General features: G+C 36.6%; 1 protein-coding gene across 1 annotated transcript; it reads right to left on the bottom strand.

Moving 5' to 3' along the window:
• Positions 1-13834: 13834 nt before the first annotated feature.
• Positions 13835-15683, bottom strand: LOC138892164 (uncharacterized). Its single transcript, XM_070175869.1, has 3 exons — positions 15484-15683; positions 14455-14891; positions 13835-14340 (listed from the first exon to the last, which is right to left on the bottom strand). Exons 1-3 carry the CDS (start codon positions 15681-15683, stop codon positions 13835-13837), a joined length of 1143 nt encoding a protein of 380 aa, XP_070031970.1.
• Between the last annotated feature and the right edge of the window lie 220 nt (positions 15684-15903).

Below are 15903 nucleotides of genomic sequence, written 5' to 3'. Positions count from 1 at the left end.
TTTCGAATGTGTAATGTTATAAATTGTGTTAATTCGTGATATTTTAATCTATAGGAATCATCCGGATGCAATATGGGATGAAAGGTACGAGATTAGAGCTAAAAAGGAGAAAAATTACAAAATGATCATTTGTAGCGCCACATCAGTTTCCAGAACCTCAAAAATTCCAGCGACAGGGATAGCGCCCCATACTACCCCGAGCGCTGGTATCGGAAAATCTCTCCTACTTCACCAGGGACAAGGTTATTTCAGCCCTAGACCTACCAAACTTGTATAAAAGCAATTCTAAACCTATTTTGGAGGGGAAGACGCCACTTTGAGAGGAAAATACACGCACATAACACTTAGGAGCAAGGATTCTTAGTTTTTCTTCATTTTCTCTTCCTTTAATCTAATAGTTTTTTCTAAATTTTTGGGTGTCACATGAACGTTGTAGTTTGAAACTTGAATTGTTCTTATTATTTTATCATATTGGTTTATTTATTCAATCTTGCGCTTAATTATTTGATTGCTTAATCACCAATTGAATACTATCTACGAATCTAGGATTGAACTCGGGAGAGGGAATTTTAGATTGCATATAAGATTGAGTAGAGCAAGATCTTGAACTTGAGCATCGTGAATGGATTTGCGGTTAGGATAGGAATATACCTAATCTCCTTGCTTGGTTATTATACGAAAATTATTAATTCGTTCTTGTTAATCCTAATTCCATAGGAATATAGGCGTTATGTTAGCTTGAATAGGCGAGTAGTACTTTGGGAGAAGGCTACGAGTAATATTAATCCCGTCAATCAATAAACTAGATAAATTAATTAGACAATTTAGGTAGAAAACTCAACGGATTCTTTAGCTAACCCATAGCTCTAGAATATTGTCTCTCATTGAATTCGTGTCTAATATTCGCCAACTTGTTTCCTTTAATTTCATACTTTGCTACTCTAGATTAGTTTTAATTAAATATCCATACTTAAAAAATTGCTTGAATAGATTAATTATCTTAGTTTAATTTAGTAAATAGTTAATCACAAGTCCTTGTGGGTACGATATCTAGACTTACAATCCTATATTACTTGTACGACCACGTATACTTGCGTGTGCGTTTGGGAGCAACTAGTTTATTGCGCCATTGCATGGGACTTTGAAATTGACTGTTTTGCTAGATTAGACTTTTACTTTTTATTTATTCAAGTTTTTAATTTTAGTTTAGTGTAGTTAGAATTATTTTTTTATTTTTTTACATGGCATCTTGGAATGAGAATTGGTCGAATATTGGTTAATCTTATTTTGATGATCCATGTCCATATTGTGAAGGACTACACTTGTGGTAAAATTGTGAATCTCAATCTTGTGAGTGAAATTTTTGTAATGTGTGTGGTTGTCAAGGTGGTCATTGGGATGGTTGTCCTCATTCTTTTTACCCTTTTCTGAGCCCGTATTATGATATTTCTAATAATATTTATGAGTATGATAGGAGCAATGAAGTGGAGGATGTGGAGTGTATTGCCCATATTATGGACATGGTGAGGTAAGTAGCCGAGCAATAAGATGAAAATTAAAAGGCTATACAAAGAATTAGTGCAGCAATCATGGGAATGAAGGTCGAGGCGTGGATAAAGAGAGCGAGTTTCCACAATAAGATAATTTTGAAGAAGCAGATATAGTGAGCCAATCTTGGCTAGAGGAACAAGCTCAACTTTCAAATATGGCAGAACAACTGATAGAAGGAAGAACTGATCTTAGACAAGAAATTGACCAATTTGGCAGCTCTATTCGCGACTTGGATGCAGATTTGTGTGCAAAGGTTGATGCATGTAATGCCCAACAATTTAGTGATGAGTTGTGCGGAGATGAAAAAGATCTTGTAGGCCAAATTGAGGAGTTAAACGAGAATACCAATTATTAGACCATGTTCTTGTTGATAATGCCGAGGTTGAAGGAGTATATAGTATTGAGGATGTTAAAAATAATGCAGTTTTGGAGTTGGGGCGTGTTGATCCTCATTCTAAATATTTTTTCTACATTATATTTAGATGAAGATATGGAGATCGAGCCTTTGGAGAGATGTAGAGATGAAGAACAAGATCATTACATTCTAAAATTTGCCACACCAAAAAGACAAAATGAGATCCCTTACTTAAAAGCCAAGAAATGCAAGATGCGACATTGTTTACTTGATTTCGTTGTATTCGCACCATTGCCCCCAAGAACTTGACAGAAAAATTGAGGCAAAATTGGAGACGCAATTCATATCCTCAAGGTGGAGGGAAAAGTGGTGAAAGTGATGCCGTCGTGCCGCGACGTCAAATCAAGCACTTGTTGGGAGGCAACTCGGTTTTATTTTTTCTTTTTATTTTTATTTAAGTTTTTTAATTATTGTGTTATCTTTGTAGTGTTGTATTTTGTGTTTTGTAGGAGTAGGAGCATGGAGTCAAGGTTAACAGGAAGTATGCAAAAGCGAGTAGGTGGATGGAACTTAGTGTGGGGTGCCCACACAAAGGACCATGCAAAAGCGAGTAGGTGAATTGACCCAAGTGTGTAATGCTATAAATTATGTTAATTCGTGGTATTTTAATATGTAGGAATCATCTGGATACAATATGGGGCGAAAGGTACGAGATTAGAGCCAAAAGAGAGAAAATTTGGAAAAATGCCATTTGTAGCGCCACAGGTTGCGTGGGGGCGCTACTTGAGGCCCAATTTCTAGAACCTCAAAAATCCCAGCGCCAAGGATAGCGCCCCACGCTACCCTGGGCGCTGGTGACGGAAAATATCTCCTACTTCGCCCGGAACAAGGTTATTTCGGTCCAAGACCTGTAAAACTTGTATAAAAGCAAGTCTAAACCTATTTTGGAGGGGAGACGCCACTTTGAGAGGAAAATACACGCACGAAATACTCGGGAGCACAGATTCTCCCTTTTTCTTCATATTTTCTTCCTTTAATCTCATAATTTATTAGTTCTAGAGTTTTGGGTGCTACATGAACGTTGTAGTTTGAAACTTGAATTGTTCTTATTATCTTATCATATTGGTTTATTTATTCAATCTTGCGCTTAATTATTTGATTGTTTGATCACCAATTGAATACTATCTACGAATCTAGGATTGAACTCGAGAGAGTAAATTTTAGATTGCATATAAGATTGAGTAGAGCAAGATCTTGAACCTGGGCATCATGAACAGATTTGCGGTTAGGATAGAAATATACCTAGTCGCCTTGTTTGGTTATTATACGGGAATTATTAATGCGTTCTTGTTAATCCTAATTTCATAGGAATATAGGCGTTAGGTTAGCTTGAATAGGCGAGTAGTACTTTGAGAGAAGATTACGAGTAATACTAACCCTGTCGATCAATAAACTAGATAAATTAATTAGACAATTTAGGTAGAAAACTCAACGAGATTGTTAGCTAACCCGTAACTCTAGCCTCTAGAATATTGTCTCTCATTGAATTCGTCTATAATATTCTCCAACTTGTTTTCTTTAATTTCATAGTTTGCTACTCTAGATTAGTTTTAATTAAATATTCATACTTTAGAAAATTGCTTGAATAGATTAATTGTTTTAGTTTAATTTAGTAAATAGTTAATCACAAGTTCCTGTGAGTACGATATCTGGTCTTACAATCCTATATTACTTGTACGATCACGTATACTTGCGTTTGCGTTTGGGAGTAACAATTATTATTGGTTCTAGACGTTTCTCAAGAAATACATTCAAAACATAACTTATTAAATATGTTTTGTTAGATGTCATGGTATAATAGTTTTATTAAAACCCAACCGATTTGATTGTGGAAAAGATCATAAAATACTGTTATTCTCAACTAAAATCAAACCACAAAACAAATATACAAACACTTGCATATGTTTTCCAAATATGTTTTTTCTGAAAGGAATCCTTCGACGAACCAAACAAAAACAAGACGTAATTAGTTACTTGTTCCAAAATTATTGATATCTTTTATATATTTGAAGATATTTTTATTTTAATATTCTTATTATCTATAATAACATTTTCTTATATGAGTAACGTGGTATATTACAGAATATAAAATCATAAGAATGTTTTTTATTTTTAATACACATTTAGCTATATGTCGAACATCTTCCATATTTTCTTTCGCATAAGACCAGATTTCCTTAAATAAAATAAAACAGAGGAACTATAATATTCAACAGGTGTTGGAGAAAGTGTGTCTTTAATTAGATTCTCTGTGCAATGAGTTGAGAGAGAAAAGATTGCAGCGCCGACAAATAATATAAAAATGGTAAAATACAAAATAGTTTATTAAAATTATGTTCTTTTTAGATAAGGCATACCAATCAGCCACTTGGCGATATTTATTTATTTTTGTTTTATGGGATGTTCCGAAGGGTCGTGAAATGACCAATGAGATTTGAATCCACGAAAAGGTCACTTTTTATTTACTGTTTTGCCCCAATTTCGTGGGCTCCACCCCTCACGCTGACATCACAGACTACCCTGTGAGATATTTTTAGATTTAGTGGGAGTTTGGACATAAGAATGGTAAACTTCCGAGAAAAGGTTTTTCAAGTGAAAAATAGTAGTTGAAAATTAAAATTGTGTTTGGATATGAATATATTTTAGGTTGTTTCTGAATTTTTGTGAGTGATTTTTAGTGAAAATTTTGAAAAATAGCTTTTTGGAGTTTTTTTAATTTTTGAAAAATTTCGAAATTCATTTTCAAATGAAAATTGAAAATTTCACGGGGAACCATTGATTTCGAAAAAAGGAAAAAAAATTCAAAAAAAAAAAAAAAAGAGAATCTTTTATATGGCCAAACGACCCTTAATTTTTTTACGAAAATACAGTCCCCTCCCCCTACTTAAAATGACAAGGGGTCCTCTGACCATATAACTAGGGTTGGGCGTTCGGGCAGTTCATATTGGATATAAAAATTTTGGTTTGAATTTTCGGTTTTCGTATTGAAGGAATGACAATCCAAATTCAATCCAAATAAGTTCGGATTGGACCGGATTTTTTAAATTCGATTTCGGATTAATCGATTTTGATATTTTAGAATAGCAAAAGTAAAACCATTATCCAATTCGACCAGTAACTTAGTAATTAATATTGAATAGTAGTAGCAAAAGTAAAACCATGTCCAAATAGAAAATATTGTACCAGTAACTTACTAATTAATATTGAATATATGAGATAATATCTAATAGGAAGGGTATTGAACTTATTATTATTAGCATATGGATAATGAACTAAATATAAAACATAAAAATTTCGGATTTTCATATATCCAAAAATCTGAAGTACCAAATCCATTATCCAATTCGAAATCCAAAAAATTTAAAAATTAAATCCAAAATCCAATCTGTAATCCGAAAATCCAAACTAAAAATTCAAAAACTTCGAATTTCGGTTTGGATTTCGGATTTGCCCAAACTATGCTCACCCCTACATGTAACTATAGCAGGTCGGATCATTAGAGCATAGTAAAACGACTATAGTGAGTTGTTTTTAAATTTTTAAGCGTTTGACTTAAAAAATTACCACCTAAAGAGATAAGAAATATTACCTGAATAATATGGAGTGACTTTCTGAAATGGCAAAACTAAAGTAATTTTTCTGCTAAAAAAAGTGATTTTCTTGTATAATATTTACGGACAAGGGTCAATAATATCCCTTTACTATTCGAAAAAGATCATTTATAACCTCCGTTATAGTATTCATCCATCGTTACCCCAACGTTATAGAACTGGATAAAATATATCCCTCCTCCGCTAGTACCTTCCATCATGGCCCATACCATTCCACATGGCCTGATATTTCGCTGAGGTGGACGCTATGTAGCATGCCACCTCATCACCCCCGCTATGTGCTACCTCTAGTTAACGATAAGCCCATAGGTATTTAGTAAACTAAACATATGATCATATAACGCTGAACGGTGAACAGCGGCCGTTGATGCTGTTGCAAATGAAGGGGATCTCACATGGGTTTCTTCTTATTTATGGAATCACAATTAAGAGAGGCGTGAGTTGTGTGCACAAGGTTATGAACTTTGATTCTCAATATGACAGAAGCTTCCCTATATCCCCGTTGCCCCATCTTCTTCACTGCTATCTATACAAAAAAAGATTTACGTGATTCCAACTGATTTCTACGAGAACTGTGTGATTGTTCATCATCTGGATGTACAAGCTTTCTCTCTTAGGACAGTGAATTTTTAATCTATGTAGGTATTTATTTTCTCCTATTCTTGTATTGGTATCTATTTAAAGGAGATAATTAAGTAATTTGAGCCATTCATGAACGAATTTTACTTTGGAAGGGATTATGATATGATTATTACATTATTCTATAAATGGGTGTGTTAGAATGAGGTTGTTGATGTAGTCATGAGTTAGACAGTACACATTGGTGATAGATTGGTGTTTAATCCAAAAATGATTTCTCGTTAAAAGTTAATATCAAGAAGAAATCGGGTTACTGATAACCAAGATTTATTTCACTTTCTCAATAATTTGGAGAATAAGACAAATAATAGAAATAATTGACAAGGAAAGAAAATTCGAAATAGATTGACAATCTCTTCCAGAATTGCGGTGAGAATCTTATGAATAAAGTAAAGAACAATTGCATATATTTCAATAATAATCGGATGCCATTACAAATGAGAACTAGGCCCTTATATAGGAATAAACAATTATAACGGTTTTATTACTTAATTCGGGCTTGTTAATGGTATTAATTGCCTTGATTACCCATTACCATATATAATTGTAACAGAAGCATTTATGACTGAAGATTTCCCGTAACCACGAGTAATGTCGATTTCCTTTCCTTATTTATAACAGATTCGTGCATCTTCCCTCTTTAATGGTCTTTATACATTCCGCTCCTATTTCTTCTTTTCCAGCTGTCAGAGCCGGTTCCTTTCCCAGAGAAATCCCGGGGTGTTCCTCCGGTGCCTTCTTGAATTCTTTAACTCGTCTAATTGGAAATGCTACTTGTTTCCTTGTTGATGGTCCACATGTCATGCCCTGTCACCTCGATGATAGTCCACGTGTCATGCCTTTTTCCAACAATACAGATAGGCCCTCTCACTTTCTGAATATTCTCAACTGAATATTCGAGAAGTGGTAAGTATTTATGGCGGGAATTATTTGCCGCTGTTTCTCGAGTATCATAATGCCTATTTCAGAACCGATACGACATACATCACGTCTATTTAATGCTCACGACACGTGCCTCACCATGATTGGTTCTGCGGTTTTCAACGCTTTTTTGGATTTTTCTGCGGCTGTATCAGTCACGAAGTTCATAATGATCAACCCTGATGACGATTGCTTCTCTTTATAAATACTTTGTCATGATTGATTTTCGAAAATCTCTTCCTTCTTCTTTGCATTCATCTCCCTAACTTTTTCTCGTATTCTTCATCTTTCTTCAGTATTTTTCTTTGAATAAGATGTCATCTTCAACACCAGACCCTCATAAAGTGGTGATTATTGATGAACTTACTCCTTCTACTACACCTACTAGGAGTAGGAAATGTGGCAGACTCCGTAGTCTAGGTTCATTATCTACTCGCAGTTCTACTCCCCAAAGTGGTATTGTCAATCTTCTTCTAGGGCTAAAGCTCCTCTAACCCCTAGATTTTCTTTTAAGGGAAGGGATCAAAACGAACCCATGCGTGAGCCTACAGTTTCTGAGATTGTCCCTCAATAATTTTCTTTCGTATTAGACCATGAAGCTATGAAAAAGCAAGTTTCTTCTATAGCATCTCTTAACCCTACTGAACATTACCCAAGTCTGATCACTCCAGGACTTCTTTCTTTAGTTCGACGTGAATGTCATTGAAAATCAGATTTTCCAATTTTGATTCCTGGTGCCAATCAAAGAATCACTGCTTACCATACTTATTTTTTTTTTGTTTACACTTATCCTTTCACTTTAGGGCTTAAGCCTCCCATTGACCCAGTGATTATTGAGTTTTAGCACTATTTTAATGTTTGCCTCGGTCAAATCGGTCCCATCGTGTGGAGGGCAGTTGCTTGCCTTCGCTACTTGTTAGATTTGGTTTCCGCCCCTTTTATCTTCTGTCACTTGCTTCACCTTTATTCTCCAAAACTGTTTTGTAAAGGTGTCTTTTCTCTCGTGGCTAGAAATAAAAAGGGTTTTAGTCAGCCCCAAGGATGACCGTGACCGTGGCTGGTATGGCCGATTTGTTGCTGCCCCCACTCGTAGATTAGTGGGTGATGAAAACATGCCTTTTCCTGAAAAATGAAACTTTGCACGTAAGTGTTTCTCTCTTTTTCTTTAACCTTCATTGATGTCTTGAATTTCTTTACATGAACGTATATTCAATTTTTTCAGCAACCATGGAAGTTTTCAAAGAAATTCCTGATTTTCGTGCTTGGGTAGAAAAAATGTTATCTGCTGCTCCCATAAAAGATCTTGAAAATTTCTTTCACATAAATTCAGATAGAAAGTGAAGACCCACGACACCTTTTTATTCCCGTGGTTTCCTTCCTCTTTGCTTGTTACTTTATTTTAATGTACATAACTCCCCCCCCCCCCCCCAATTTTTTTTTTGGGTTTCTCATTCATGGTATCAGCCCCGCATCTGTTCCCTCAGTGAGGCTTTCTGTAAGCTTTGCACAAGAGCAAATTTTGAGCGTATCTTCCTCCAAGAGAAAAACTGCTGAAGCCTGTGGGTTTGAAGATGAAGAGGATACCGAAGAAGGTTCCTTGGTGAGGAAACCACGTGTCAGAAGGCGCGTGGTTTCGGATAATGAAACCCATATCTCTCAAGATCCCCCTTCAAGTTCAATTCCATTTAGTCTCGTTGATGAGCCAGAGAATGTCCCTTTGGATATCTATGATGAAAATGTTGGTAACTTTGACAACCCTCCCTCAAGTCCTATTGAAAGGTTATTTACCCATGGCTTTGAGGGTGAATAAGGATCCGGGCTTGTTTTCGAAGAGCCGCCACTTGCCTCTCTTCCAATGTTGTCAGTTACACATACTGTTAATCCCCCTGTTTCTTTGCCTATAGTTACCCCAGTGGTTGCCCTCGCTGTTGCCCCTCGTGAAGATTCTAAACCTTCTAGCGGCAGGCAGGGTATGAAAAAAGTTTTGATTGAAGTCCCCCAAGGTGAGAATTTGTTGAAAAAATCTGATCAAGCTGATGTGTGGGTAAAACCGTTGCTAGGACCTGTGGAAAGAAAAAAGTTAGAGGGTCATAGTTCTTTGACCTTGATGAATGATATTATCCACTCTTCCCTTAAGGCATATCTTTACTTACTTATTTTCCTTTCCTTCTTTTCTCATTCATAACTCTTCTTCTTTTGTCTTTTTGTAGATCAATTTGATAGGTACAGAGCTTATGAAAAGGATTTCTTAGCTATATCAGCAGGTGATTGAGTTGCGCACCGAGGCTGACAATTGGAAAGAATAATTTGAAGGCCTTCAACTGGAGAAAGACGTTCTTGCTGGGGAGAAAGGAGCTTTGGAACAACGATTGAGGATGATTTCCGCTGAACTAGCAGGTTTAAAAGCTTCTTCCAATCACGTTGATAAAGATAAGGACATATTGGAATCCTCTTTTGCTGAACAACATTCCAAGGCTACTGAAGAAATAAGGTGTTTGAAAGAGCTCCTTAATCAAAAAGAGGTATACGCGGGTGATCTGGTACAAATGCTTACCTAAGCTCAAGAAGATCGCTGTGCCTCTATAAATAAGATTCAGTTCCTTGAGAGTTCTCTTACTCCTTTGAAGGCAGCTTATAAAGCCTTAGATACAGAAAAAGAAGAGTTGAAAGCTGAGATCGAGCAGTGGGAGAAGGATTACGAAGCCCTTGAAGACAAGTCAACACTTGATATTAGCTGGAATTTTTTGAACACTCGTTTTGAGACTTTAACTGAAGCTAGCCAGGAGGGTTTTAACCTTAATGCTGAGATTGCAAAGGCCAAAGAGAAGATTGAACAGACTCAGCAGCGTCAAAGCTTCTCTACACCCAAGGGCGAAGGTTCCATGGGTGATGGTGATGGACCTACTCCTGGTGAAGCTGATGTTCAACCCTCATCTTCTCAAGTTAATCCTTCTTCTCCCGTGGATGATGCTCCCTAGTTCTTCCCCTCTTGACTTTTTGCTGAAATTGTTGGTTTTTGGTTTTAGTTGGAATTCCCTTGTGTTTTGGATAATTTATTGGAAGATTTTCCGGCCCTATTTTTGGGGTGATGATATAAATATCTTTTTTGCATTTGTTGTATATTATGCTTTCCGCTCTTTGATATTTTGAGCTTATTCTTGCATTTAAAATGCTGTAGTAAATCGTGACTCTAATATGCACGGATTTTATAAAAGAGGGCCCTTTTTATAGTAACAACACTGATGAAGATGATATCTCATCATCATATTGGTGCAAAAATATGAAACATGAAGTAGATATGAAGTAATTTGAGGAAGTTTTATTTTTTGAACTTTCAAATAAATAAGTTTGTACAATATTTTCGTAACTGCTTTCTTGTAGCAGGTTTATAAATTCGGGTATATCTTCCCGTGACTAAATTTATGGCCTTAACCTAGAAGCTCGTGGGAATATCTTGCATCCTTTTTGCAAGTTTGAACACCTTTGAAAAAACAAAGTTCCTTCAAGGCTTTAATTCTGGTTGAACTATGCTCTTGGTATACATCTTCTTTCCTTGTGTATCCTTCTATATGCATAAACCCCCAGTGTTAGAGAATTGAAGCATGAGATCTCGAGCATTGGATCAACTCCTTTATTTTTGTCCTTTCCCTCAAAAGGAAAATACATACGGAACTCGGAGATAATCTTTTTAGATGATGACTGCATAGCCATTTTTCCATCAGAAAAGTTGTAACCTAGACCGGGAATAATTTAGTATCCCGCGTATCTTTTGGGTCTAATATCATCATTTTGTACGGGCCAACTTTTTGCCTATCATCTAAAATAGTTAGTAAAATTCAAATGAACAAAATAAAATCGAACGCACGTGATACCTGACCGTGGGTATTAACCTCTTTTAGAAGTAATAATTTTTCAAATGGACTGCATTCCATTGTGATGGTAATACCTTGTCATCCATGGTTTCCAACTCGTATGCTCATTTTCCAGCAATGCCTCTAACCCTATATGAGCCTTCCCAATTTGGACTCAACTTTCCAGTGTTTGCCATTTTTGTTCACCGGAACACCTTTTTGAGGACGAAGTCCCCAATCTTGAAGTACATCAAGTTAGCTTTCCTGTTATAGTATCGTTCAATCATATGCTTTTGAGCTTCCATCCGAATTAGTGTTGCTTCCCTCCTTTCTTCTATCAAATCCAAATTTACTCGTAACTCTTTCTCATTTGTTTCTTCACTGGTATGTGTGTACCTCGTGCTTGGTTCACCTATCTCCATCGGAATTAAAGCTTCAGTTCCGTACACAAGTGAAAATGGGGTCTCGCCCGTGCTAGTTTTTGCCGTTGTTCGGTAAGCCCATAGCACACCTGGTAGCACTTCTGGCCATTTGCCTTTTGATTCTTCCAGTCGCTTTTTTAAGTTGTTGATGACAACCTTATATGTCGGCTCAGCTTTCCCGTTAGCTTCTGGGTGGTAAGGTACATAAGTGATTCGTTTAATCTGCCAGCTTTGGAAGAAATTAGTGACTTTTGCGCCTATGAATTGTGGACCATTGTCACAGACGATCTCCTTTGGAACTCCAAATCGACATATAATATTTCTCCAAATAAAATTCATAACTTCCTTTTTTCGCACCTGTTTAAAGGCACATGCTTCTACCCATTTTCAGAAATAATCCGTTAGAATTAACAAGAATCGTACCTTTCCCTTAGCTTGAGAAAAAGGACCTACGATGTCCATCCCCCATTTCATGAAGAGCCATGGTGATATGACAGAATGCAAAAGTTCTGCCGGTCGATGCATATTATTGGCATATCGTTGGCATTTATCGCACCTAACTACGAAGTTTTCTGCTTCTTCTTCCATTTTTGGCCAATAATATACTGCCCTTATTAATGTCTTCAACAACGATCTTCCCCCAGCATGATTGACACAATGCCTCTCGTGTACTTCTCTCATTATATATTCCATTTGTGATGGTCTAAGGCATTGTGCTAAAGGTCCATCAAATATTTTGCGATATAAATTTTCGCGAATTAAGCAATACTAAGGAGCTTTCAACCATGACAATTGGGATTTCTTCTTATCCTCAGGCAAAATACCATACTGCAAAAAGTTCACAAATTCGTTTCTCCAATCCCAAGTTAAATTATTGAAATTTACCTCACTCTTGGTTTGGTCAAGTAATAAATGAAACAAATGTACCACAAAAGTATTTTTTGCTTTTGTTGCATCAACAACAGACGCGAGATTTGCTAACGCGTCCGCTTCTGCATTTTTTTCCCTGGGTATTTGCAAAGCTTTTCATGTCTGAAATTGTCTAAGCAATTCTCGTACTTTTTCTGGGTATTGCTACATTCGTGTCTCTCTTGTCACATAAGTCCCCTGCATTTGATTGACTACTAGTTGCGAATCACTTTTGATTACAATTTTCTCAATACCAAGCTCTCGTGTGAGTTCCAAGCCTGCAATCACAGCTTCATACTATGCCTCATTGTTAGTGATTGGGTAACATTTTATTGCATGTCTTATGACTTCTCCCGTGGGTGGAATTAGAACAATACCCAAATCTGCTCCTTTAATATTTGAAGAGCCGTCAGTAAATAGGGTCCATGTCCCTAGATTAGCTCCGGTAAATACTTGTAGCTCTTTTTCTGCTTCAGGAACTAAGTTCGGGCTAAAATCTACCACAAAATCTATTAACACCTGAGATTTTATAGCGGTTCTGGGCTAATATATAATATCATGTTCACTGAGTTCTATTGCCCATTTAGCTAACCTATATGATAGTTCCTATTTATGCAATATGTTCCTTAATGGAAAAACAATTATAACAGAAATAGGATAACAATAAAAGTAAGGTCGTAACTTTCTTGATGCCATAATTAAAGCTAAAGCAAGTTTTTTTAGGTGAGCATACCGTGTCTCAGCATCTAATAAAGACTTACTAACATAGAAAATTGGAGATTATTTACCTTTATCTTCATGTATCAATACCGCGCTTACCGCTACTTCTGACACATCGAGATAAATGAGAAACCTCTCTCCGTCTTTTGGTTTTGCTAACAGAGCTAGATTTGATAGATACGTCTTTAAATCCTTCAGTGCTTGTTGACACTCATCAGTCCACTCAAACTGATTTTGCTTTTTCAATACTGAGAATAATTTAAAGTATTTTTCCAATGACTTTGATATAAATCTTCCTAGAGCTGCTATTCTGCTTGTTAATCTTTGCACTTCTTTCTTTCTAGTGAGTATATTTGGTATTTCCTCAATAGCTTTGATCTTAAGGGATTTACTTCAATACCCTTGTTAGAAACAAGAAAATCTAAAAACTTACCTGAAGCCACGCCAAAATTGCACTTTTCCGGATTTAACTTCATGTTGTACTTGCGGAGAATTTCAAAAATCTCGGACAAATATTGAAAATGATCCCCCGCCTGTGTTGACTTGACCAACATATCGTCTATGTAGACTTGCATAGTTTTTCCCAGGTGTTCTTGAAACATTTTTGTCACCAATCTCTGATATGTGGCTCCAGCAATTTTCAAACCAAATGGCATGACTTTGTAGCACTAAGTCCCCCTATCTGTGATAAATGAAGTTTTTTCCTCATCTAGAGGGTCCATTTTTATCTGGTTAATAACCAAAATATGCATCTAAAAAACTTAAAAGCTCATGACCTGTGGTAGAATCAATTAATTAATCTATATGCGATAAAGGAAATGAATCTTTACGACAAGCCTTATTTAAATCAGTATATTCTACACAGACTCGCCATTTTTCATTCTTTTTTGGAACCACAACAGTATTAGCTAACCAGTCAGGGTACTTTACCTCTCGTATTAAACCAATTTTCAAAAGTTTTTGTACCTCATCCTGGATCATTTGATTTTTGAAGGCCCCTTGCTTCCTTTTCTTTTGCTTGATAGGTGAGTGTAATGGATCCTTATTCAGCTTATGAGTTGTCACCTTTGGTGGTATACCTGTAATATCTGAATGCGCCCAATCAAAGTAATCTGCGTTAGCACGTAAAAACTCAATTAACTTACCTTTCATTTCTGGGCTCAAATTTGCTCCGATGTAAACTTTTCTATCTGGCCAGTGGATTAATATTACAACTTCGAGCTCCTCTGTGGTTGTTTTAATGTTCTCATTTTCCTCTAGCTCTTGAATCACATCAGGTCTTGAATCGACATCAGGCTGCCCTTGTGTGTTTTCAGTTGAGGTATGAGTAATAGTGTCCTCAACTGGATTCTTTAATTACTATTCTGTATCCGCATCGTTGGCTATTGTATTTGTAATCACCACCAAATTAATACTTCGTGAAGCCTGTTGATCTCCGTGGATTTGTCGGTTTCCCCAGTGTGATGGAAATTTGATAACTTGATGCAACGTGGACGGGATAACATCCACATCATGAATCCACAGTCTTCCCAAGATTATATTATAGGCTATGTCCGCGTCTATTGGTTGGAACTTTGTATCTTTGATGACTCCTTTTGCAAACGTGGACAGTACAACTTCCCATTTTGTAACAATGCTTGAATTATCAAATCCAGACAAAGACCGTGCCTTTGGTATGACCTTGTCATTAGCTTGCATTTCATTTACCACCCTCAGTAAAATGATATTTACTGAGCTATCTGGGTCAATCAAAACTCGTTTTACATTAGTATCATATACAAGTAAAGATATTACCAGTGCATCGCTGTGAGGAATCATCAAACCGTAAGCGTCTTCATCATCAAATATTATACTGTCACCATCCAAGACTTGTCAAACTCGCTTTCCGTGAGTGACAATAACTTTTCATGTCTTTTTCGCAGCTGTGTATGTTACTCCATTGACTTCATCTCCTCCGGTTATGACATTGGCTCCTTCTCTTTGGTGATGGAGGCTTTGGGGGTTCTTGTCTGTTCTTCATGTATGATTATCTCCCTTTCTCACTGAACAGATCAGTAAGATAACCTTGCTTCAGTAAATGTTCGACCTCTCCTTGCAAAAGCCTGCAATCTGCTATTCTATGGCCATGATCATTGTGAAACTCACACCACAAATCTAGGTTCCTATTGTTTGAATCTGATCTCATTTCTTTTGGCCATCACACCTTATCTACCATCCCTCTTAGAACAACCACCAATTCAGAGGTGCTAATGTTAGAGCTATAATCGCTTATTCTTGCTTGAGTACTGGAATCATTGCTTCAGTCATCTCGCTCCTTTTTGAACCCGGATGAAGAACTCACCTCTTTTTGCCTTGATCTTGAATCAAATCATGTATTCTCTTGTTTAGATCGAGAATCTCACCCCATGGGTCCCATGTAAGGCTCGTACCTATTTTTATCGAACCTTCTCTCTGACTCTGAACGTCTTGAACCTGGTCTTTCGTCAACCCTTGGCTGTGCAACCGTATCTTCTTCTATCCATAGCTTTGTACTGTATCGATTGTATACATCATTCCAAGTTGTTGCAGGAAATTCTCGCAAACTTTCTTTCAACATCTTCGTGGCTTCTAAACTTTTCTCGTTCAAGTTGCTCGCAGAAGCCATAGCCGCCCAGTTATCAGGTACTCACGGCAACATCATCCTTTCTCGTTGGAATCTATCTACGAATTCTCTAAGCAATTCTGTACTCCCTTGTTTAACTTTAAAGATATCTTCCATCACCTTTTTCAGCTTTTTGAACCCTCGAATGTGCTTTTATAAATGAATTTACAAGCTCAGCAAAAGAATCAATGGAATTTTCAGGTAAGAGAGAGTACCATGTTAA

This window comes from Nicotiana tomentosiformis, chromosome 5, assembly GCF_000390325.3.
Source record: "Nicotiana tomentosiformis chromosome 5, ASM39032v3, whole genome shotgun sequence".
Classification (NCBI taxonomy): Eukaryota; Viridiplantae; Streptophyta; class Magnoliopsida; order Solanales; family Solanaceae; genus Nicotiana; species Nicotiana tomentosiformis.
Note: the sequence above shows the minus strand (reverse complement) of the source record. Positions and strands in the feature narration are given on the sequence as shown.

Bases quoted from the DNA above. Each gene is read 5' to 3' on its own strand.
- LOC138892164 (XM_070175869.1), bottom strand. From the start codon at position 15,683: ATGGCTTCTGCGAGCAACTTGAACGAGAAAAGTTTAGAAGCCACGAAG. The intron at 14,892-15,483 runs GTTCGATAAAAA...GGATGGTGACAG, and splicing joins CGTTCAGAGTCAGAGAGAAG to TATAATATTTGATGATGAAG. The intron at 14,341-14,454 runs GTATTAATTTGG...AAAACACACAAG, and splicing joins AGATCAACAGGCTTCACGAA to GGCAGCCTGATGTCGATTCA.